Raw genomic sequence first — 25,822 nt, forward strand, 5'->3', positions numbered from 1 at the left:
TTATTATGAGTTTCATTCTGCCGCAAATTACAGTCGCTGTTTGGCGGGAGACTGTGCGGCTAACGGTAGTGAGTGGACATCTTGGCTCGAATGCTCTGTACTTCATTTATTAGTAAATACATGCTTTAGTTATTTAATACTTCAGACAGAAAAGGAAACACATAAACAAGTTTAGTTTTCTATTTCGTTTATTAGTAAATACATGGTGATGGCTAAGAAGTGATACCTGGTATCTACAAAAATGGTCATTAGTTTAACTACATTATTATTATTATTATTATTATTATTATTATTATTATTATTATTATTATTATGTTTACAAAATTGTACATTTCGTTCTCAAGTAGAAGATCTTGCAAAGCAGAAACATAAATAAAAAAAACTGTCCGTTTTGAGAAAAATTAATTTTTAAAACAGTTATCTTATTCGCCTGCAAATTCACAGATTCGAGGTATCACTTCTTAGCCATAGACAATCTAGTTTTTAATACTTCAGACAGAGAAGCAAACACACAAAAAATATTAGTTTTCTACTTCGTTTATTAGTAAGTAGCCTACATATCATACTCCAGTTCTTTAAGCCACTACTATGTTGTTACCTGAGCATGTAGACTGAACAGTTTTAATTCAAAAGTACATTACTTGGAAGGAGATTTTAATGACAATGGTAGAACTAAAATCGGATCATTCTTCTTTGGATTATCTGCATAAACGCTCAACGTTTTTCCAACAAAATCAAATATACCTGAAAAAATAAGAACTGTTTAAGTATCGGTAGTATTTCCAGACAATGTTAAAGGTCCATGAGATGAAGACATGGTTGCTAATGATGAAGGTCATTGATTTACTAGACCAGCAAGATTTAATTGTATTGTACTTATTTATTCCCTGTACAGTCTATTACAGATTATAGGTTCGTCATTAGATACAAATACAAAATACAACAAAATAAGATCTCTAGTATGAATTTAATTTTAACATTCTTAAGTTTTCCAAAGAATAGTAAAACTACCAAAAGACACAATAAATAACAAGATACATGATACATTTTCAGTTTACAAGACATTAAATAAATAGATTAACATAAATTAGATAAAAACATGATAGGCCTACATAATGAGATTACATTAAACAAGTTTATCATCTGAGGTGATTTATTTGGAGAGCGATTGAATCTTTAAGAACCAAGAAACTTCATCTTCGTTATTCTGTACATTTATTATTAATATTGTTTGGAGAAAAATTATGTGCAACAGTAATGAAGGTAGGTATTTTACTTTATACCGGTAGCTTTAATGTAAGAAATCAGTAATTTTGAATGGCATGGACTGGAGCAAAATACCTGTATGAGAAGTACTGTTAAGACTTTTGCTAATAGTATGACAATTTATATGCAAGTTGTTGGCAGTTCTAGTGTTATGGTTATGAATTTCAGAGTTCCTTTTAAAATAGTTAAGAATTTTATGAATGAACCAAACAGTTTCTAGAGTGTATATGCAGGGGAGTGGTAAAATATTTAATTCTTGAAAAATGTCTTTACTCGGAGTGCATATAGGAACTTATTTTATTATTTTCTTTTGAAGTTTAAATATTTTTATAGCTTCAGAGGACATGCCCTAAAGCATTACACCATATGAAAGAATGGAATGTACATGGGCATAGTAGACTAATTTTAAAGTTGAAAGAGATATGCTTTTCGTAAGAATTATGAAAATAAGTAATTGATTAACTAGCGGACTTACTCGTGTTAATTATGTAAGTCTGTGCGGCTTACAGCTGTTTCGGTGCTTCATCCCACCATCCTCAGAGCCTGCTAGATCTCGGTGTCATCTCGAACTTCTCTGCCTGTTGTATGGGTGCGTTTGATTGTTGAAAAGTGTTGAAAAGTGGAGTCAAATAGTGTGTGTGTACTGAAATTGATCATAAGAAAGACAAAACAAAAACTTAAACACAAAAACAACACAAGAACACAAGAAATACATCACACTAACATATGAAAACAAAAGCACACATAAGATCGCATCTTCATTCAGAAAGCAGAAATACAACATAGCATACAGAACAGAAAACACACTACAAAGACATCTCAACAAACAAAAAACACAAACAAATAAATACGACCACACAGATGTATACAAACTCACATGTAATAGTTGCGACAAGTTCTACATTGGACAGACAGGCAGATCATTCCAAACATGCTACAAAGAACACATTAAAGCAATAACCAGAGGACACAATACATCTACATACGCCGATCACACAACCAATGCTAACCATACATACAATAACATAAAAGCGGACATGGAAATCCTACACATACAACCCAAGAACCAAAAACTCAACACACTAGAACAATATGAAATATACAAACACACTAAAACACACCCTGATCAAATTCTCAACACACAAATCAATTTCAGTAACACACACTATTTGACTCCACTTTTCAACAATCAAACGCACCCACACAACAGGCAGAGAAGTTCGAGATGACCCCGAGATCTAGTAGGCTCTGAGGATGGTGTGATGAAGCACCGAAACAGCTGTAAGCCGCACAGACTTACATAATTAACACGAGTAAGTCCGCCAGTTAATCAATTACTTATATTCAAGTGTTAAAAGTAGTGTACACAAGATTCAAAATGAATTATGAAAACATAACATAATTTGCACACTTTTCCAAAGAGAAAGCTTTACATGTTGAGTCCAGGACAAATTGGAATCAATCCATACTCCCAAGAATCTTCATACTCAGTGTGCATCTACCCATACTTTTTTGTTACACTTCGCCACTGTTCATGTGCATCATTTCCAGATAAATAAAAGGAAGAAAAAAAATTGATTTGTATATACTAAACGAACAGACAGACAGCCAACCCAAAATCGCTTTTTCAATAATCACAAATGCCGAAAATGTTTATTTCCACCAAGATGTCGAAATCTATTTTTTGCAACATCATAATCCTTTCTCTGACAAAGTAAAATTTGAGAAATACAATAAAATTAACGCTCCACTTACCAACGGCAATAGTTTGTGTAACATCCGTTTCCCGAAAAATGGAATATTCTTTGTCGGACTGGTCTCCAAGAATATTGATGACATCCTTTCTGTTGCGTGGCTTTGGGAATGATTTCATAGTTGCATGCCGATGATTGGAACTGGTCATCGTTGATTCATTCTCAGGCACTTGAAGTCTCAGATATCTGAAAAAAAGTAGAAAGTAAATAATCTTAGAAGTTGTAATTAAATAATAAAAAAAGAACAGCTATTCCTTTTCCAATACTTTCATTTTAGTAAACATATGGTGAACTTATTCCCCGTAAATAGAAATTGCATCAGATCTAAACTGCACAATAAGCACTACTCATCCCATGTTTATTATAGATTGTTATTGGTAAGAAAGCAGTTTCTTTCTGTTACTGTACTGTTACTGAAAACACAAGTGAACCTATATACTGTGGACCAACCAATTTTTATATGAAAATGTAATGTACTATGTAGAAGATACCATACCAGATATAAAAAAAAAAAATTCCAATTAACTATACAATGGAATTAATTACTAAGGTTGGATAAAAAGTAATGGCAACAGTTCGATATTTCTGACATGGCTTTATTCACAGGGGTACAACATTTACGTACCTTCTATATAGTCGCCCCCCCCTTATTTATTACCTTTTGCCAAATGTTTGGAAGGCGTCGTACACCATCAGCGCGTCCATCTTTGTTGATGTTCCATATTAACCACCCTAAAGCACGGATAAGTTCATCTCTGGTATTGTACCGGGTCCCTCACAGTGGTTCTTTCACTTTGGTGAAAAGATCGTAATCGCATGGATCATATCGGGTGAGCACGGTGGATGTTCCAGTAGTCCGTGTTTTCCGTCTGCCTTGGAGGTACAGCGTGGTGCAGTATTACCCCATCAATGTCATACGCCACAATGAACGTCACCTTCACAGCACTTTGTGTAGAGCGCACTTTCTTCGGACGAGAAGAACCTGGATGCTTCCATTCATTTGATTGACGTTTCAAGTTTGGTTGCTTCGTATGAGCGAGCCCAGGTTTCGTCCATAGCGATAATTCGTCTAAGAAAGTCGTCATCTTTCCTTTGGTACCGGTCCAACAAGGCCTGTGCGACTGAATAGCGGTGTCATTGATAAACCTCGGTAACCCAGAATGTCTTGCAGAATGTGGAGCACAGTTTTGTGACATACTCCGACTTCCGCTGCTAACTCATGCGCAGCCCGTCAGCGATCAGCATCCAACAGGGAAGCAAGGAGTTGAACTGTGTTGTCCTCCACGCGGGGTCGTCCTGGACGGAGGTTGTCCTGAACAGCATCCCTGCCTTCCTGGAACGCTTTAGCCCATTGTGCCACTGTGCAATATGGCAATGCTGCATTGGCACATGCTTCACGCAGTCCCTGAAAACATTCTTGTGCACTACGACCTCGTGTCACTTCAATTTTGATCCAGGAACGTTGCTCTAGTTTTGTAAACGTGGTCTTAGGGCACTCGCACTATCCCAATGAAAGTCAAAGTTCTACACACTGCAGTAGATTGACAGAGTACTGTCGCCGCTGGCTGCACTAACTCATCTAACAGTCCTTGTTCATGTCCACACAGCTGGCAACTCTCGAACGCACCATCGTCACGTGACAGCAGTGTTGCCATTACTTTTTATCTAACCTATGTATAAATCTCAGTAAATTTCTATATTCTAATTGTTTATATTTTCACGGGGTTCGACCTGGTTGGCGAGTTGGTATAGCGCTGGCCTTCTATGCCCAAGGTTGCGGGTTCGATCCTGGGCCAGGTCAATGGCATTTAAGTGTGCTTAAATGCGACAGGCTCATGTCAGTAGGTTTACTGGCATGTAAAAGAACTCCTGTGGGACAAAATTCCGGCACATCCGGCGACGCTGATATAACCTCTGCAGTTGCGAGCGTCGTTAAATAAAACATAACATTTAACATTTTCACGGGGACTTTAGTAAATAAACAGAAGAGTTATTGTAAACCCTATCATTGCTTTTAAGATCTCAACAACATTCACTATTATGGATTTATTAATTTGTCCTACAGAATAATCTCTGTAATGTTGACAATTAATATTTGAGGAGAAAAATTCGCTCCGGTGCCAGGGATCGAACCCGGGTCCTTGGTTTTACGTACCAAGCACTCTGACCACTGAGCTACGCCGAATTCAATCCACAGCACCAGATCGAACCTTCCTCCTTCAGTGTTTTCCTTTTTCAACCTATCCAATGTTTACACCTTAGCTTTGCCACTGGTAATGGCATGCCATATTACTTTTGCACATCCTTAAGTGAAAGAGAAGCCAAGTTCATGTGATGTAAACACGTCCGAAATATTGTGGAAAGAGTGAATTGGATCATATTTACCTCCCCTCCATTACGCCCATGCCTGCACTAAGAGCTGCAAAATATTGTATCGTATCTTGCAGTGGCAGTTCCTCGGGGGAGGGAAGGGAGGAACGTCCTCCTCATATTTTTTTTTCTTTTGAAAGTAAATACCAAATAAAATATGTCTTGAAATTCGAGGAAGATTCGATAATTTTTAAGTTCTTAGCTATAAGAAAACCTCGGTTGATCGAGTTTTAAACGACACGCACTCATGTGCTGCTAGAAAACTGTGAGAAAGATGCGAGATTGTTTGTGTGGAGGAAAGTCAATCCATTCCTCCTTTACTGCAGTTAACACACATAGACAACAGCGCACTAGCGGCCAGAGAAAGAAGCAGAGTTTTAAAGCAAGTAAATGAACGGATGGGGAGGAGATCCTCCTCTGAATCAGCGCGTGGGCGGGAAATAGAAACCGACTGATCTTGCAGCAAGCTCGCTACCGCTGCCTCTAACGATGTTGCATTCAACCAGACTATGACACATATAGGAGGAGGCACAATAAAAACAGTTTTAACGCAAAGCTAAGAAAAATACCATATAAACTTTTTTTTTATAATTATAAATCAAAAATATTATTCATAGTTTGAAACTTTGAAGGATATTTGAAAGTTAAAGTTGGGTTTATATAAAACAAAGAGGAAGTAGTTCTACGTTAGTATCGCAGATCTTTTGGCCCCTGAAATTCACTTCCATTCATTGTCTACTAGACAGGGCAACAGCCACAAGACCTGACATTCTTCAAAAGCATGTGATACTGAACTTGTAAAATGTACATGTGCCAACACAGACCACGTGGGAGGGTGCAGTGTTCTCGCTTTCCTCAGATTATTTCCCATTCCCATTTCTGTAAAACGGTTCCGATTACGTGTTAGTAGCTAGTCTCTTCCAACACGTGTGATGCTGTAGTGTGCGCGAGAAATGCTGCGAGGTTGTGAATTTCCTTGTAATTGTTAATTTGTGCAATTATTCAACAATGAATGGAAGTGAAAACATAATATATTTTGTAAAATTTAGGAAACTCAATTTACAAGAACAGATTATTGCTATACAGAAGGGAAGGCCAACCCCAACACTACCTGGTCTTACATGTATGCATGTAGGCTAATTTGTAGCATGTTTCATTCAAGAAGGTATTATTTCGTGCTGTTAACTTCTTTCCTCCTCTTAAGAAATACACATGAGCCGCCACTGGTATCTTGCCAATTTTTGGGCTGAAGTATAACAAACAACTCACTTGTTACAATGGTAAACGTGTTCTCCAGGACTTGCTGTGAAGATGCATAGTTCAGACTCGTTGGCACCATCCACAGCAGGTCCCACTTCTGCATTGTGAAACAGCCTGTCTCCCTCTTGATTCAGGAACGTCATGTTCACGCTGATCCCCTCTGCTGCCCCACAACCCGTGTCCAGGAGGATTTGCTGCACCTGCGATAGGTTCTTTGCTGCCAGCATTGCTCTCAACAGGAACGCTCCAGCTGAAACAGCAACTTCTGTAGCATCTGCCGAGAAGGAGACTTCACATTCAGGGAAAAATTAAGACCAGTTGGTTCGCAGCATCTTAATTTGTGTGACCCATAGTGGACAAACGGATTGTAATGCAAGTTTTCTTCCAAACATTTCAGTTTCTTCTGCTACTCACATACACTGTTGCTTCACTATTTTCATATCATTGCTTCATTTTATCTGAACAGCCTCTATTGTTCAGAGATAGTTACACACAATTACATTTTTTTTTTCCATTTATTGTCCACATGCCCCATTACGTAAGTAATATTACATGTTATAGTATAATAAGTGAAAGTCTCAGGAATCTTCTATGCCACATCAATAAATTTAGGAATGCAGTTATATTGTCAGACTCCAAAGCAGCTATTCTATCAATAGTCTCTAAACACACACCTTCATCTCAAACAGCAGAAATAACTAAAATGCTCTCTCAATTAATATCACTCAATAAAAGAATTGTATTCCAATGGATACCATCCCACTGTGGAATCCTGGGAAACGAGAATGCGGATGCTTTAGCAAAGAAGGGCAGCACTGCTACTTACAGACCTGTTACTAAATCTACGTATTACTCTGTGAAGAGATTTATTAAATCTACATACTTAGACTTCAACAAACAAAATTTGATAACTCAATCCCAAGGGAAAAAATGGAACTCTCTGCATCAAAATCCACAGTTAATTCCAGATTTACCACGAAAATCGTCTGTAGCTGCATTTAGATTGGCAACAGGCCATGATTGTTTGGCCAAACACCTGCATAGAATTGGAATATATCAGTCCCCTAACTGTCCATTGTGCAACTCAAACCAAGAAATGGATTCGGAATACCTCAAAATCTGTGCTTCAGTGGCTAGTCATGATAATATCTTTGAAAAATATTGGAGTGCAAGAGGTCAAATGACTTTATTGTCAAACGCCTGGCATTATAAAACAACAACAACAACATGTTACAGTATTTTTATTGTACATTCTTATACACAAATACACACAAACACACACACATACATTAGAACCCTGATTATCCGTCACTCTATTAACCAATCGTCGTAATATCCGACTGTCTTTCTCTCGCTCTTTTCTTTCTTTCCTTCTTTGCTGCGAAAAAGAAAAGTAGTATTATACTTTATATAATTACTTATTTTTTCTAGAGTGTATTATTTACAAGCCTTTACCCTTATATAATACTACTGCCGGCAAAAAAAAAAAAAACAGTTATTTGAAGGTGTTTTTCCCCAACTTGTAAAATAATCGCTACTTGCCTTCAAAGAAATGATCCCAAGAACTTCCGCACAATTTATAGCAAACCCGTGCAGCATTCAGTCCTTGTCCTACTGTTCGAATGCCCGTACGCAAAATATCTTCCATGGGTATCAAAAGTGTTTTGCTAATTTTCGAAATAAAACTTCAAATAATTGAGAATTTTGGGAAAAGAGAAACCACGGCTCATTTCGCATCAGAATACGAGAATGGCGTTCAAACTGTGTGCGATTTAAGGAAAAAACAAGGATAAAGTGTATAAAGTATGTAAATCTACAACTACTATTCCTATCTTTCCGCGAACAAACATCACAAGGAATTTTCTTGGTCCTTATAAACCCATCATTGGCAACCAGACTTAAATTAAGTGAACTTCTGGTCCACTACCTAGCATGTTAAACACAAAACCACGGAGGGAATTACAAAATTGTAATATACACTTCATTTATGATAATATTTTATGGTACGGATTATACAATTTTTTCAATTAACTGTCCAGTCCATCCTCTTCATTACCACGGATAATAGAGGTTCTACTGTACATGATATACACACACACACAAACACACACACACACACACACACACACACTACATTAAATACATTACGTTATCCTATGTGCAGAGATACTTAGTTTTTCGCAAACCACAGATTCGCGAAATACTGTATTTCAGCTGATAAAGGTAAACATTTTATGTTTCAACCCCTTCCAGGTCAAAAATATTTAAGTTTAAACTCGTGAAATAAACGCGAAAAAATTTGTGTATATGGGAAATTGTTTGTGTTTAGCAAAAATTTATTCGAAACATTTTTTTTGCTAAATTTTAATTTAAAGTGCCCATAGATTGATATTTATTAACAATATTTTGAATTTAGTGGTCAAACCATATTTAAATGCTATACCGCCAGCATTCCATTGTAAGATGTTTAGTTGATTCTGTACCATTAAAGTAGTCCCCGCCCGGAGATCCGATTGGGGGACTATTTTACCTCCGGATAATTTTACCTTAATGGTACTCATTTCATATTGGAGTGAAAATGGCAAGTTGTAGCCGATTTAAGTGAACACCATATTTTAACGTTTTGGTGGCTACTTCATTCACACACAACCCCCAGAATGTCTGGAGGACCACACCTGCTGTTGGTCGACGGGTCCACTGGACCTAGCTGGGAGATCTTGTTGATCACCAGCTTTCCCTCCTTAAGCCACTGGAGGACGATTTTAGTGCCATAGCAGGTCAGCACTAGGAACAGAAAGTAGAAAGAGGAGGAAGGAAAGTGAAATGAACCCCTAGGCCAAACACCTGCATAGAATTGGAATATATCAGTCCCCTAACTGCCCATTGTGCAACTCAAACCAAGAAATGGATTCGGAACACCTCAAAATCTGTGCTTCAGTGGCTGACCATGATAATATCTTTGAAAAATATTGGAGTGCAAGAGGTCAAATGACTTTATTGTCAAATGCCTGGCATTAGAAAACAACAACATATTTAAATGCAGAATTTTGAATTTAATATTCGAACTGGATTTTGGGTGACTGTTTTTAAATATAAAGTAGAAATAGCGTGAATGTTTTATAGTGCATATTAGTTTATACGTACTATTCACATACAGAATGGGAGAAAGTTACACAAATTTCTCTACACAACATGTATTGGCAAGTGCCAACTGCAAACTAAGTATTATAAAAATGCACGAATAACCTTAAGATTCCCTTGACAGTTCAGATCTCTAGTCTTTGCGAGAATATATACATACAGCACAGGTAATATATTTTGCATGACAGGAGTCAAAAAGTTGTATTTTTTAAATGTGTAATAACGCCGAATTTGTGGGTTTTTTTCATGCCAAATAATGCTAAAATACAGCAATTTTCATATCGAAATATAAGATTTTTATTCACCGTAAAATTGGATGTCTACCTATGTGTTATCTTAAGCAGTAGACTGACCACAGATCACTGCTTATCAATCTAAAATATCATTTGAAAACTCTGACCAGTGTGAAATGAGCCAAAGTCACATAATTATAATGATGTCACACATTACTTATGAATACTATGGAGTAACAGATCACTCACACAAATAATGTAAACTGATGCTTACGGGTTTTCCCAGAAGACAGTTTCTTGGGTCGAATAGAGTTGCAAGTAAATGCAAGTCCATGGTGGTTGTAACTCATTGTTAATCCAGGCAGGAAACCGGCGTAGCAAAGAGATGTGAAGTGTTCCTCCTTCACCTTCCACTTGCCTTGTGGTGTGTCACTTACAATATGAGCAGACACGAAGTAGAAATGGCCCAATGTCTCTGCCAACGCATCTTCTGTGTGGCCCATAATCTCCTAACAAAAATTTATAAACATAAAATAACTTTCTCTTTTCTTACACCAAATGAATTCATGTTGAATCTTTCGTACACTACTTTTAACACTTGAATATAAATAATTGATTAAATGGCGATCTTACTCGTGTTAATTGTGTAAGCATGTGCGGCTTACAGCTGTTTCGGTGCTTCTTCACACCATCCTCAGAACCTACTAGATCTCGGCGTCATCTCGAACTTCGCTGCCTGTTGTGTGGGTGCGTTCGATTGTTGAAAAGTGTTGAAATGTAGTGTCAAATAGTGTGTGTATTCTGAAATTGATCTGTGTGTTGAGAATTTGATCAGGGTGTGTTTTAGTGTGTCTGTATATTTCATATTGTTCTAGTGTGTTGAGTTTTTGGTTTTTGGGTTGTATGTGTAGGATTTCCATGTCTGTATTTATGTTATTGTATGTGTGGTTAGCATTGGTTATGTGTTCGGCATATATAGATGTACAAAGACGACATTAAAGCATAACCAGAGGACACAATACATCTACATATGCCGAACACATAACCAATGTTAACCACACATATAATAACATAAGTACAGACATGGAAATCCTACACATACAACCCAAAAACAAAAAACTCAACACACTATAACAGGGACGTCACTAGGGGGGTGCGAAAGGGTGCGCAAGCACCCCATAAAAAATCGGAGCACCCCTTTCTGCACCCCAAAGGGCAATTTATTAAAAAAATACTAGGCATAAGTTATTTTGAAGCACAAAAACAAACAAACAATTTCTTGGATGTGAAAAAACTACATCCCTTAGGGTATCGTTATGGATGTGAATAATAATAATAATAATAATAATAATAATAATAATAATAATAATAATAATAATAATAATAATAATAATAATAATATTAATAAACAGATGTACAGTATGCGCAGAAGTGCATGAGAGAATATAGAATTTTTGGTGAAACGAGCGTTGAGGGACTTCTGCCGATTTTAGCAAGACTTCTGACTTCTGTTGCATTCAAATAATTATAAAATACGATAATTTGGTCCACGGAGCATCCGTTTTTGGTGCAAAGATAATTCGTTTGGCGTGTTTCTTAATTGAAATTAACCTAAATGGGTCTGTGTCTATTCCAAAATCAGCGGAAGTCCCTCAACGCTCGTTTAACCGAATTTTTTTATGTACCACATTTTTACAACTCGCACCTCATTTTTAAATCTTGCACCCATCCGCACCCCCCTTGCTCTAATTCTGGTGACGTCAATGCACTAGAACAATATGAAACATACAGACACACTAAAACACACCCTGATCAAATTCTCAACACACAGATCAATTTCAGAACACACACACACTATTTGACACCACATTTCAACACTTTTCAACAATCGAACACACCCACACAACAGGCAGTGAAGTTCGAGATGACGCCGAGATCTAGTAGGCTCTGAGGATGGTGTGAAGAAGCACCGAAACAGCTATAAGCCACACATGCTTACACAATTAACACGAGTAAGATCGCCATTTAATCAATTATCCAAATGAATTGTTTATGCTTGTAAATTGAATTAATTTACTTCTTATGTATTGTACAGTGTTCTCACTTCACGAGGGAACTAGGTTACAGCAGAACCTCGGTGTACACTCTCCTCTAATCGATTACTTAAAACACAAGCAACAGTCATACACAATCCGATAGAATTCTCAGAAGCAATTAACAGCTGGGATGTTTTGTAGAACTGGCTTCCCACACTGTGGTTGGGAGAGCAGGAAGTCGGCCGGCAGCAGAATGATACTAAGTTTCCTTGTAAAATGAGAGCGCTGTATATTTTTGTGTAAGAATATGACATTGCCATGAACAAATAAGCCTATACACTGAATGGATCGAAATTATTTTCAATGCATCTGAAGACTGGAGAAGAGAGATTTTGAATTTCTAATATAGAAAAGTTTGTGAACTCTCACTGTGTATGAAAGATTCACAGTTAATGTCACCTTTGACAACCTTACATAAGAATAACTAATAATAATAATAATAATAATAATAATAATAATAATAATAATAATAATGATGATGATGACGATGACGATGACGATGACGATGACGATGACGATGACGATAACAATAATAATAATAATAATAATTATAATAATATTGAAAATAGTATGACACAAAATATGTTAATATATGTTAAGCAGTTATAGAATCATCATCATCATTATCATCCTTCACGAATTAGGCCTCTGTAGACCTGTTTCGGTCCCATCTATCAGTCTTCTTAAAGGTCTTCCTGGTCGACGATGTCCTCTAGGTTTATATTGCATCATAATTTTTGGGATTCTTGAATTTTCCATTCTTCTTACATGATCTAGCCAATTGAATTTGTATCTGCTGATTTTTTCTTCTACTGACTCTACTTCTAATTGTTCTAAAATTTATTCATTCCTTTTTCGATCTAAAAGAGTATATCCTGCTGTCCTCCTGAAAAATTTCATTTCCGTTGCTTTGATTCTGTTCACGTCTTTTTTCTTTAATGACCAAATCTCGCTTCCGTATAAAAGGGAGGGTAATGCTAGTGTATTATACATTTTTATTCTTGTAGATTTTTGTACTAATTTAGCTTTTAATGTATTGTTTATTATTCCTAGAATTTGTGTAAATTTGGTAATTTTCTTATTCACATCTTTTTCATTTCGATAAGATATTTCACAACCCAGATAATTGAAATTTTGCACTTGTTCGAGGCATTGGTTATTGTGTATTATCTTACTTCTGACTGGGTCTTGTCCTAAAAATGCCATTACTTTTGATTTTTGTGCTGAAATTTCCATCCCAAAATCTTTTAATATTTTATTTAATGTATACAATCCTCTTTGTAAATTATCCTCTGAATTGGAAATTATGACTTGATCATCGGCATAGAGTAAGGTATTTAATGTTAGAGCACTGGTTATTTTGATTCCTGATGTGTAGATTTGGTTCCATTTTAAAATAATTTCATTTATATAAATATTAAATAAAGTTGGTGATAGTGGACAACCTTGTCGAACTGCATTATTAACTAATTTTCTTTCGGATATACAGTTATTTATTTTGACACTTATTTTGCTGTCTGTGTAGATTTCTATTATATTTTGTAATAGCAAATTTGGAATATTTTTATCTTGTAATATGTCGAATAAAAGCTCTCTTCGGATTTTATCAAAAGCTTTCACAAAATCTATAAAAGCTATATGGGTTTCTAAATTAAATTCTCTTATAGAATAGAATATAGCTCTTAAAATATGTTCATCCTGCAAGCTACGAAATGTAGAATTTTAATAATTGTTAATTTACAGAAAAACATTTAGAGTATATAATACCGGTATGTAATTTTATTATTTACCTCTCCCGGTTCATTACAACACACAGTTGAACAGCCTGTATCTTTTTTCTGGTCAGTTTTCTGGTTCAAGACATTTGGTAGTATTACGTCTAGATGGAGTAAAAATAGCTGCAATACAAAGAAAGAAGATTTGATTACTGAAATACGCACTAGAGAACTGACTGAAATAAAAATTGCCTTACATAATAAGAAAAATAATTCTAATGAAGTAATAAATTTGATTATGATTTTCACCAAATACAGAAAAGTGATTTTTGTAATAATATGAGCGTATATGGAATATGAAATCGTACACACTGAGGCACCAGTTTATTCACATGATATTGTTTTAATTGCTAATAGCGAAGAGAAACTAAAACTATCAGTAATAGAATGGACAGAAATAGAAGCATGACAGTAAATACAAATAAAATTGAAGTAATCCACATAACAAAAGGAGCACAGAGATGATTAAATGTGGAATGGGATGGAGAATCATAGAACAAGTTGAGAATTTAAAATATTTACGCACAATTATAAGCTGAAATGGAAAATAGATATAAAATTAATAATAGAGCAAAAAAGGTATATCAAATTTTCTATCAAATAAACAACATAATAGAAGGAAAGTAGGAAATTAACAATAACATTGAAATCCAAATGTACGTGGTGGAAGTAATATAACTGAACAGATTTTAACAGCTTATGCTTTGGATAGAGAAAAACAAAAAATTCTAGTTCTATTTTTAGATTATGTATCCAAGGTGGAAGTGAAAATGAAAGGGAGGATAGGGTACATGTAAATCAATAGAAAACCTTTATTACGTTTCGTGATTAAATGCACGGTTAATTATAAAATTAACATCTTGATTACACAACTTTTAACACTGTATCACTTCGGAATATGTATGATAACTTTCTTGTGTTAAATTTTAACGTACCTTGTTAACATGTTTCGACCTATTTTCGGTAATCTTCGGAATTGGTCGTTGTTGGTCTTGGCACCTCTTGTTTCCTGTGTGGGATTGTTCGTAGTGTAGAGTCAAAGAGTGTATGTGTTTTGAAATTGAGTTGTGTGTTGAGAATATCGTTGGGGTGTGTTTTCGTGTGTCTGTATATTTCATATTGTTCTAGTGTGTTGAGTTTCTGGCTTTTTGGTTGGATGTGCAGTATTTCCATGTCTGTGTTGATGTCTCTGTAGGTGTGGTTGGCATTTGTGATGTGTTCTGCATATGTGGAGGTGTTTTGTAATTTTGTTATGGCTGTGATGTGTTCTTTGTAACGTGTTTGAAATGATCTGCCTGTCTGTCCTATGTAGAAGTTGTTGCAGGTGTTACATTTGAGTTTGTATACGCTTGCGTGGTTGTATTTGTTTGTTTGTGTGTTGAGATGTTTTTGTAGAGTGTTATTTGTTCTGTATGCGATGTTGTAGTTTAATTTCTTGAATGAGGTTGCAATTTTATGTGTGTTTTTGTTTTCGTATGTTAGTGTGATGTATTTTTTGTGTTTGTGTTGTATTCTTCTGTTTTTTGTGGGTTTGTTTTGTCTTACCCCAACACCCCAACGATATTCTCAACACACAACTCAATTTCAAAACACATACACTCTTTGACTCTACACTACGAACGCACCCACACAGGAAACAAATGGCGCCAAGACCAACAACGACCAGTTCCGGAGATGACCGAAAATAGGTCGAAACATGTTAACAAGGTACGTTAAAATTTAACACAAGAAAGTTCTTATCATACATATTCCGAATATAAAGTTAAGTTTGAAGTTTCAGGAGTCTGGCAACATCGCCGCTAACACACACTACTCGTGATACAGATGTAATAAGTCAACTAACTTAGTGTGGCTAGGTAGCAGTGGCGTAGCATGAAATTTTGAGCCGGGGAAGCTAACTCAAGTTGTCTTTCATGCAATATGAGAAAACGTATTACAAAAATACAGCCTTAAAATAAATAGTAGTCAATTTAAATTCAGCAGTCGAAGATTGGTTGGAACATCGTAAGTAACACCAATAAGGCATGACCTCAAATGATACGTAGTAAAATATGATTTCACGGTTTACACATATCTCTTAACAAATAGACACGTATACGTATAACATTAGCTCACTCCCTGTCATACTTAGAGAAATCACAATATTAACGGTCAATAGATACAGTATTAGTATTACGTAAGTATGCGTCTGTCTTTTGGTTGTGTCCTTCATTGACAGCAAGGGAGTCGGTCATTTGTTTTTTAAATCACACTTTTGTTCGTAAGTCAGTCTTGATAATACAATTGTCCTAAAAAAAATCAAGTAAATTAGTGTCAGGAACTGTTATTTCGCTCATTATTTATTACATCAGCCACAATGCACACTAACACTTCAACTGAACACAACTGACGAAAAGGGATAACGCGGAAACTACTTATTTTAAATGTTAAAGCTAGCTTCTTGGCTTCTTGCGAGCCTTGAGAGCCTTAGGGTAGTTTAGTTACAAAGGGATGGAAAATCTGCGGGGTGGATTACACAGAAGAAACCAGTCTGCTTGGAAGCTGGTGTGTGCAGGCTTCTTGTTTACTGCTGCATCACAAATCATCCTGAGCTGCCGCATCACAATATTTAACACGTAAATATAAATTCTATTAAAATTAATAAATAATTTTCTCCATAAACTGCAGGTTTATGAAATTATTATTAACTGGGGAAGCTAAGCTTTTTAGCTTACATTGACGCTACGCCACTGCTAGGTAGATGAGCTGCTCTCTGCCAAGATGTTGCCACTCGCTTGTATTGTGTAATGGCTTGAATTTGGAGGTTTTTAAAATTAAATTTATCTGAAAACCATGCAGAGTATTGAAATACACCAGAGGGATAAATTATACTTTATTAGATTTCTTATCGATATGGACAAAAATCACGATCCTACTCGCAATAGTTATCGAATAAGAGGTTGTTAAACATTTGGGTGGGGGAGGGGGAGGAAAAACATTTTTTTCTGAAAAACTTTCCACCAATATGATATTATAGTTTTTTGTTACATACAATATGAGCTATTCGCTCTGGAAATCTGCAAGGATACTTCACTTCCATTCTGTATAATAAGTAGCTGACATGGTATGGGCATATTAGAAGGATGGATGATGATAATGATAATAATAATAATGATAATAATTTATTTTATTTATTTATTTATATTTATTTTAATGTGCTGTACAACAGCCAGTGGCCAATTACAGTTCAGCAAAAATATAACAAAAACATAAAACAAAAATAATTATTACACATAAATATAATTACAATTAATTACAATAATGAAGATGAATGGATAACTAAGAATACTATGAGACAATGATAATTGAGCATACATAAATGATAAATCGTTGCCAAGAGCAAACTAAGTCTATACATTGAAGGGATCGAATTCGCAGCCATGCATGTTGGCATTTTTAATGCATCTGAAGACTGGTGAAAGAAATTTCGAATTTCTAATATAGAAAAGTTTGTGGGCTCTCATATCTTTTGTTGGAATACGTAAGGTAATATTGTTTAAGAAAGAGTCACAGGATATATCACCTTTGAGGACTTTACAAAAGAACAGATAATCTAGCTCATGGGGTTTAGCATATAGATTTTGACAATTAAAATATTCACATTTTCTCTCATAACTATACCCGGAATTAATGGGCAGAAATCTGAATGAACATAAGGATATAAATTTTCTTTGTATATTTTCTAATTTAGCCGAGTCCGTAGTTGTAATCGAGTTCCAAGCTACAGATGCATATTCGAGTTTCGATTGCACTAATGTATAGTATAGCATTAAAAGAGAATTGGGCGTGGAAAAAGAATAAGTTATTGACCGTATTATTCCTAGCATTCTGATTGCGTGATTGTAAATGTAATCAACGTGGCTATGAAAATACAATTTACTGTCAAAAAATATTCCCAAATCTTTTACGCAATCCGTTCTGTTAATTAGTACATTATTTAGATAATAATTAAATTTCAGTGAAGAAGTTTTTCTAGAAAAGGTTATTACATTAGTTTTGGATACGTTAATTGTCATACCATTGTCTTCCGACCATTTAGCAACTGAATTAATGTCACATTGAAGTGATTGACAGTCAGTACTACTTTTGATTGTACGAAAAATTTTTAAATCGTCTGCAAATAATGAACAGTCAGAACTTATCCTTTTACATATAATAATAATAATAATAATAATAATAATAATAATAATAATAATAATAATAATAATAATAATAATAATAATAATAATAATAATAACAATAATAATAACAATAATAATAACAATAATAATAACAATAATAATAATAATAATAATAATAAATCACCTTATAGAAGGGTACTTTGGCACCTTCAGCAAATCCTTCCATTTCCCTCACATACTGTGGGAAGTTCTTACGTACAGATGCCAGCGTCTCTTCATATACCTTTCTTCCAGCTTCTGTTTCGTACAATGGAAGATACTCGTCAAAAAGACTAATTATAGCAATATGGTTCTGAATTAATCCACTGAATGTCCGGCCCTGCAAATAATGCAATCGAAGAGCTGTATTATAAAGAAATGTACCGATAATTTAATTTTATATGATCTCCTTACCTTGCACAGATCTGTTCTATTTTTTTATCAAGAAATATTAATAACACTAGTGTGTTATACCAAGTTTACAAATCTGTGTTCAATTGAAGCTTAGTAGGTGCAAATATTTTAAGTTGTTGCACTTTCTTATCCCAAAATTAGGCTCATATGATTTTATGTTAATTTTTAACTTGGTAGAATGACAAAACGAAGGTCATATGAATCAAGAATAGAAAGAAATATTTTGGTTTATTAAACTGGTATACAGTCAGTGCTGTCATGGAGGCCATATGGGGCCATACATCTTATGGGAACCTACAATATTTTTAATTAATCATATGGGGAAAAGAAAATTTTGTCTGCATGAAGCCATACGGCATATGGGTGCCTAAGTTTTATATGCAGAGGTCTGTACAGATCTTAGATCATCTTTTGCTGTTCCTAATGTATTTTGTTTGATGTTCATAAACAAAAATTGTTCACCTCTGCAGCACTGGAATCCAGAATTATATAAAATAATGGTTGAAAAACAAGAAGTGCTGCAAATACACACTCCAAGATTCACCGAGACAAAGTGTACATCTACGGTGGTGTTACATGGTGTATTCTTTAAATCAAACTTGTTGTACAATTATTAAAATGTAAAGCAAAACAATTTCTTTACTTCTTTAATATTTAAAAAATCATTAAATGACAGTCGGAGAGATAGAGAGAGGAGAGTAAAATATATTTCAAGGAAGAAAACAAGGAGTGGGGCATATGGCCAAGAAAAGGATTACCATGGTAGCACTGCATACAGTATACTCTCAATTATCTGGGCTAATGACTGGGAAGATGTACTCAGATAATGCGAAAAACAGATAATATGAAAGTTTATTATTTTACATGTACCATGTAGTATATACTGTAATTTAGGCCTATTTTGTTAACAAATCCTTTTAAATCTATACTTAACTTCATATTCACTGCAATATACACAGTATATATCATGTTACACATAAGATTAAGATTCAGTTACAATTTAAGATTGTAGAACACAAAAGTGAATTCGTTTTCCCACCCCCTGAACAGGGAACCGTTAACTTCGAACCAGCAAAGCTTACTTCACAACCTACTGTTTTAATTTGAAGTCCAGTATAATTTTTTCATTATTCCTTGTCACTTTATATTAATAAGTACATAATAATATCCGCATAAATGCCAGTGGCGGCTGGTTGACTGAGGCAAGTGAGGCCGGGCCTCAGTCACTTGGCTTAACTGAAATCAAATTTTGTGTTTTTATATAATGTATTAGTTATTTGAATGAAGCATATATCGCTGTAGAAGCATTTGAAAACTTTGATGTATATAGACCTGTTTTGCAGTAAAATTTGTTCCTGAGGCCAGGATCGCTCGTGCCGGGTCTGGCTTGTGATGTATATAGACCTATTTTGCAGAAAAATTTGTTCCTGAGGCCAGAATCGTTCGTGCTGGGTCTGGCTTAATGCATTTCATGTCCTTTCGCTGAGGCACAATTCGGCTGGCCTGGTCAGGTTTCACTCGTCCCATCCATGGGCCGGCCTCAAGGGTAGAGTGGGGTGGGAATAGCAGTGGTGACTTGTCTTCCTAACTAGGCCATAAATAACAAAAATTCCAGCTCTTTGGCAGGCAGAAACCCACTCGATTCTCTCCCCTTATGTCTCAGTTTATGACATAAGCGAGGGTGTTCTACTAGTGTACTTCGGAGTACAGTAGTGAATCTGGGCCAATGTTGTTATGTATTTTGGGAAAATATAAACAGAAACAAATGAGAGAAATAATGCTGGTGCAGTTAATTCATTGTTAGAGTATCCTTTTTCGAGAAGAAATAATACTGAAAGAAAGGAAGTTTTAAATAAAGAGAGAGACTACCGAGATACCTACGACATCGCTGATAATTTTTCTGACACAATCTTAAAACGCGAGTTTCTATTGCATCCTGGTATGGGCAACATAAATGGTTATGTGGTAATGTGATGCAAAATAAACTTCTCTTGGCCTTGTTTGTTGCTGTCAAAGGAAAAAAAAAAATAAAAAGAAAAGAAAGAAAGGGGAATTTCAACACATAATGTGGGTTGCTTCATCACACTGAAACAATCACTGAAACTCACAGCATAACAGCTTATTTGGTGAGTGAAATTATTATTTTTCATTGATAATAATAATAATAATAATAATAATAATAATAATAATAATAATAATAATAATAACAATACAGTAATAATGATATTAATAATATAACAATAATAATTAATATCATAAACAAATATTTCCTATTGGAGGCACTTAAACTAGTTGCATCTGGCCTCACCGAGGATTCTGATCACTGGCCACTACTGATAAATGCTGACATATGGTAACCCTGTTTCGAGCCCAAATCCGAATATCCACATGTTAACATGAACACATCCACGTTAACCCAAAACTCAATGTCTAGTGTTATCTGATAGACAACTGTCAGGCTATTTTTCTTCTCTCAAGGAACAATAACTGTCTTCTTGTACACCGACATGCTGAAAGAGTTCGTGTAACCTCGAGTAGCTGATTTGAAGTTTTTGTTCAACAGAATGCCTCCTCCCCCACATGGGAGTCTGCAAGTTCGAGGTTCTCTTAATAACACATTTCCAGGTCGCTGGATCAGACGCAACAAAGCTGTCAATTTTAAAAACTGAATATTTGTTTTTTAATTGGTTTATTTTACTATGATTTATCAACCGCTATCATTATCTAGTGTCTGAATGAAATGAAGGGATAATGTCAGTGAAATGAGTCCAGGGTCCAGCGCCGAAAGTTACTCACCATTTGTTCTTAATTGATTGAGGAAAAACCTCGGAAAAAACCTCAATCAAGTAACTTTACCCAACCAGGATTTCGTTCCACGATCAGGCATGCTAACATATTTGTTACTTTTTACTTATTGGAGGAGCGATAGGTTAGAGATGAAATAGTCATAAAATCTGAAAAGTTCTGGGAACAAAAACATCTACACCATAGTGACTTACTGCAAACATTTCTCATGACAGAAAATACATGTTCGGTAAAAGCACTGCAACAAAAATTGAGTGCGTTTCTGAAATTAAAGGCCCTATATTGTTTCATAAGGCATTATTTCAGTAACACCATATGCAATATCTTTATCACATGTTAACTTGTTTGTCTATATGTTCAAATACTTCAATTCCTACGACCAAAAACAATGTGTAAATAAATTTTAGGATAAATTTATATATCTTCTCACCATTCATGAGCTGCCACAAGGGACAAAGAGTACTTAACCATAGAAATTTTTACAAGTTCATGAAAAACCATTAATTTTGTTTTAACAATGAAATTCTTACAAGTACATAGCTGCAAACAATTTTTTTTGAGATTAGTGGAAATATACCTATTTCTAGAAAGGTAAGTGTTACAAAAAAGTAAAGAATGCTACTGAACTTAGTTTGATTTCGAATATAGGTGATTCTTCAGGAGAGCAATTGATCCTTTCAATGCAGCTAAGGTTACAATCGGAATAACAGATGTAGGTATTCCAAGCCTCTTAAACACATCTTTCATGAAGAGAGTAGCGGTACCTCTTGCTCCAACCAGAAGTCCGATTACTTCAAGCTCTTTTAGCTGGAATTTTTTTAGGTAATAGGGAATGGTAGGATTGTAGATATTCTTTTTTTCATTATCCACTTCTGCTGGCTGTTCCTCATCCTTTTCGAAATGCACGGTGGGCTCAATTATGTATCCAGATCTTGTAGATTCCTTGAAAGCTATTATATCTATGCGCCGTGTACTGCCAGTGACGGAGAGACCATGTACTTCTTCAAAGGTGTTGTAATCGGCATCTTTAAGGGCAGTGGCTATAATTGATCGTACTTGGCGGTGTCTAGCGTTTCACAGAGCTTCGCCGTGCGGACAGGATCCCAGGACGTGTGCAAGAGTTTCAACCTCATTGTGGCAATGCCTACAACGGTTGTCCTGAGATCTTCCCAGCACAGCACGTACTGCAGCAACATTTCCAACCATTTTAATGCCATCGCGCCATTCGCTGTTGGAGAGTCCTTCGTGTTTACAAATCCATTTGTTGGCACCAGGATATTGTTTAGATAAAACTACGCCTTTCCCTTTCTGTGGATGACGACACCAAATATCAAATTCTCTGTTCCTCAGATGGTTACGAATCTTTGTAACATTTAAGAAATGTTCATTCTTATGAAATAAGGCATCTTCTGGAACAATGTTCAGAGATTGGGCACATCTAATGCTCTCCTCGTGAACCTGACGTGTTTGTATGATGTATGGGTTTTGAGATTTGTGTAAACATCGAAGGGCATTAATTTGTTGTAGTAGTGCTTCCCATTTTGTTCGAAAAACTCCTAGTCCTTTGTACTTCCTGGGACTATAAATCATTGCATCAGGAATGTCTGTAGGCAGATTCAGTACCTCTTTCAGTGCACTTTTCATTAATTTGTCGGCGTCATCCAAGAACTTTTTTTGGTATAAGTTCAGAAGGGATGGTTTGAAATTGATATATTAAGGAAGGACAGATGGAGGTATTTAGAACACAATATTTCTGGTCTGCATGAAGAAAAGGTGACGAGGTAAGAGTTTCAAGTTTATTACTTAGATCTTTCAATGTTGACTGGGGATTGAAAACTATTGAGTCAGAGAAGTTTACTCCCAGATAGCGAATAGAGCCGTTTGTACCAAGAGATGCAGATGCTGCTGTTGATTGACGCAACTAAGTGAATTTACATCAACTTGAGAAGGAAACAATGGAATGAAATAAGTAACAATAAAACGAAATTTTTACATTTTTTTGTGACTACCAACTATGTATATTATTTGATTGGTAAAGCATAAATGACACACGTTCGTTTTTATAATAATAATAATAATAATAATAATAATAATAATAATAATAATAATAATAATAATTGATAAGTGAAAATATATCGATATTCTCGAACTTCGATATTCAGAATTCCACTACTCCTACTACATTTTTGGATTCCTAGATTCCCAGGCAAAACCCAGATAGTTGAGAACCTATGAGTTTTGTCACTCATGCTAAATATAAATCTTGATATTATATAATATTCTTATATGAGGTCTCGTTGTCCTCATATTGAATAATCAATGACTATAAGTAGCCATATTGTAAATATCAATTAATTTGAGAAAAATAATACAATACAATGAGAAGAATTTGGCCGGCACTATGGATCGTGTCCCAGTATGGCTCAGATGGAAAGAGCGCTCAGTGCGCACAGCTGAGAGGTCCCGGGTTCGGTTCCCAGTGCCAGAACGAATTTTTCTCAAATTAATTGACAAATCTTGATTTTTCAATTTTCATTACACGTACAAAGATGGGTTACATAAAAGCCTTATTATGCTGGATGTGGCCTGCTGATTGTATCTTGGATAGCCCTGTTTTACAATATAACAATGAATAATAACTTACAATATCGAATCCTACTTCATAATGAGTGCCTCTTGTGTAGATAATAGGAATATTATTTCTACGACTAATTCTTTCTCCTGTCGCCATATTTCAATCCAAAAAACAATTGTAGACTAAATTTGGTTAATAATCCACGTTACACTTCTTAAACGCAATAGAAGTCACTGCTTCCAAAAGCACAGATATTCAATAATCTGGGTAAACATACTAGTACATGAAATTGTCACCTTATCTTTCTGCAGCTGATAAAATGGAATGTCCCCTTATTTGTATTAGACTTAAATTTATGTAAGATTAGATATCTGAGCTGTGTTAAAATATACTTACCTGGGAATTAAACTACTGCACACTCCTTAAAATAGCTTTTCAAAGAGTTCGCAGTAAAGCAGAAATAAAACTGTGGGGTTTAATTTCATAAAAATAAAATAACTCCGTAAACTTAAATATAACTGTTGTACATACATCTTGATTGCACAACTTTTAACACTGTATCACTTCGGAATATGTATGATAGGACTTTCCTGTGTTCAACTTCAACGTACCTCATTTACATGTTTCGACCTATTTATGGGTCATCCTCAGAACTGGTCGTTATTGGTCTTGGCGCCTCTTGTTCTGTTTCCTGTGAGGGTGCGTTCATGTGGTATAGTGTAGAGTCAAAGAGTGTGTGTGACCAGTTCTGAGGATGACCCATAAATAGGTCGAAACATGTAAATGAGGTACGTTGAAGTTGAACACAGGAAAGCCCTACCATACATATTCCGAAATAATTGTTGTCATATTGGCTCAAGGGAGGAAGGCTAAAGCCCTCTTTAGCCCCTTCTTGGATCCGCCTATGATCCTCAGTAATCTATATATAACGACCATTGTCAATGGATCCGCAGTTCGCGTCATCAAAACTAGCAAAGGGCCAAAGTGTCGTACGCCGGACTCCTGGTCGTTTCGCTCTCCGACGTGTTGTCGAGGTGGGGAGGGGAAACGAGAGTGACGTGACAAGATGGCTGTGGTTTGTGGGTGGGGTGATACGAAACTGTGGTGAAGTTTAAAGGAAAGACTGTTTTTAAAGTAACATTGTTTATTACAGAAATAACAGTGAAAGTGTAACTATGGTTCCCTCCTAGTTCTGTGGTAGGGGTAACGGGGGAGTCGTGATAGAAATTGATGGTTTAGAAATTCGTCCTGAGGCTTCGATGCGGGGAGAGTTATGATGGGTGATAGTAAAGTGCGACTTGAGTGAGAGGAAGGTAGGGGTAACGGGAGTGCCTGGGAAAATCGGCTTGCTCTCAGGTGTGTTGTGGGGGGGCAGGATAACGAGAGAGATGGAATGAGGTAGAAGGTTAGTTCTCTAGTTCGAAGGATCAACACAGCGTGCTGTGCGACTTACCGACTTCGAGAACAAGCTCCTGGCATCGGAGGATCAACACAGCGTACTGTGCGACTTACCGACTTCAGGAGCGGGGAAGGGTGACCTCTATCATCGACGGATCAACAGAGCGCACTCGCGACTTACCGACTCTAGAGGGGGGGGGGGGCTGAGGAGATGGTTGTGTTTAATCGAACAAGCCGGGATAAGAGCTGGGAGTCGAAGTCAGGATGGTGAGAGATAAGGGTGATCAGGGGAGAGAAGTGTGCGGGTTGGAGGTGGTGATGAGGCTTGTAGCGAGACCAGAATAAAATAAGTTTAGAATACGTAAGAAGTGAGGCTAGTGTAGGAAAGAATACAGGAGACAGGGGCGCAGCTTGGCTCCCTGTTCCCGGAGTGGTGGCCGTGTGCAGACACGTCCGAACAAAAGACAACCATAGCGTAGGCCTGGTTGGGAGACTGCTGTCAGTGACGGAGGTCGCGCTAGAGCTACCTCTTTGCC

The 25,822-nt window shown here is 36.0% G+C and overlaps 1 protein-coding gene across 1 annotated transcript; it reads right to left on the reverse strand.

Moving 5' to 3' along the window:
* Nucleotides 1-521: 521 nt before the first annotated feature.
* Nucleotides 522-24,169, reverse strand: LOC138713199 (beta-alanyl-dopamine/carcinine hydrolase-like). The gene is made up of 7 exons (XM_069845099.1): nucleotides 23,958-24,169; nucleotides 18,240-18,434; nucleotides 13,911-14,018; nucleotides 10,299-10,533; nucleotides 6,660-6,900; nucleotides 3,022-3,206; nucleotides 522-744 (listed from the first exon to the last, which is right to left on the reverse strand). The coding sequence occupies exons 1-7, from the start codon at nucleotides 24,042-24,044 to the stop codon at nucleotides 638-640; spliced, it is 1,158 nt and encodes a 385-aa protein (XP_069701200.1). The 5' UTR covers nucleotides 24,045-24,169; the 3' UTR covers nucleotides 522-637.
* Between the last annotated feature and the right edge of the window lie 1,653 nt (nucleotides 24,170-25,822).

The sequence above is a fragment of the Periplaneta americana genome, chromosome 14, assembly GCF_040183065.1.
Source record: "Periplaneta americana isolate PAMFEO1 chromosome 14, P.americana_PAMFEO1_priV1, whole genome shotgun sequence".
NCBI classification, from domain to species: domain Eukaryota; kingdom Metazoa; phylum Arthropoda; class Insecta; order Blattodea; family Blattidae; genus Periplaneta; species Periplaneta americana.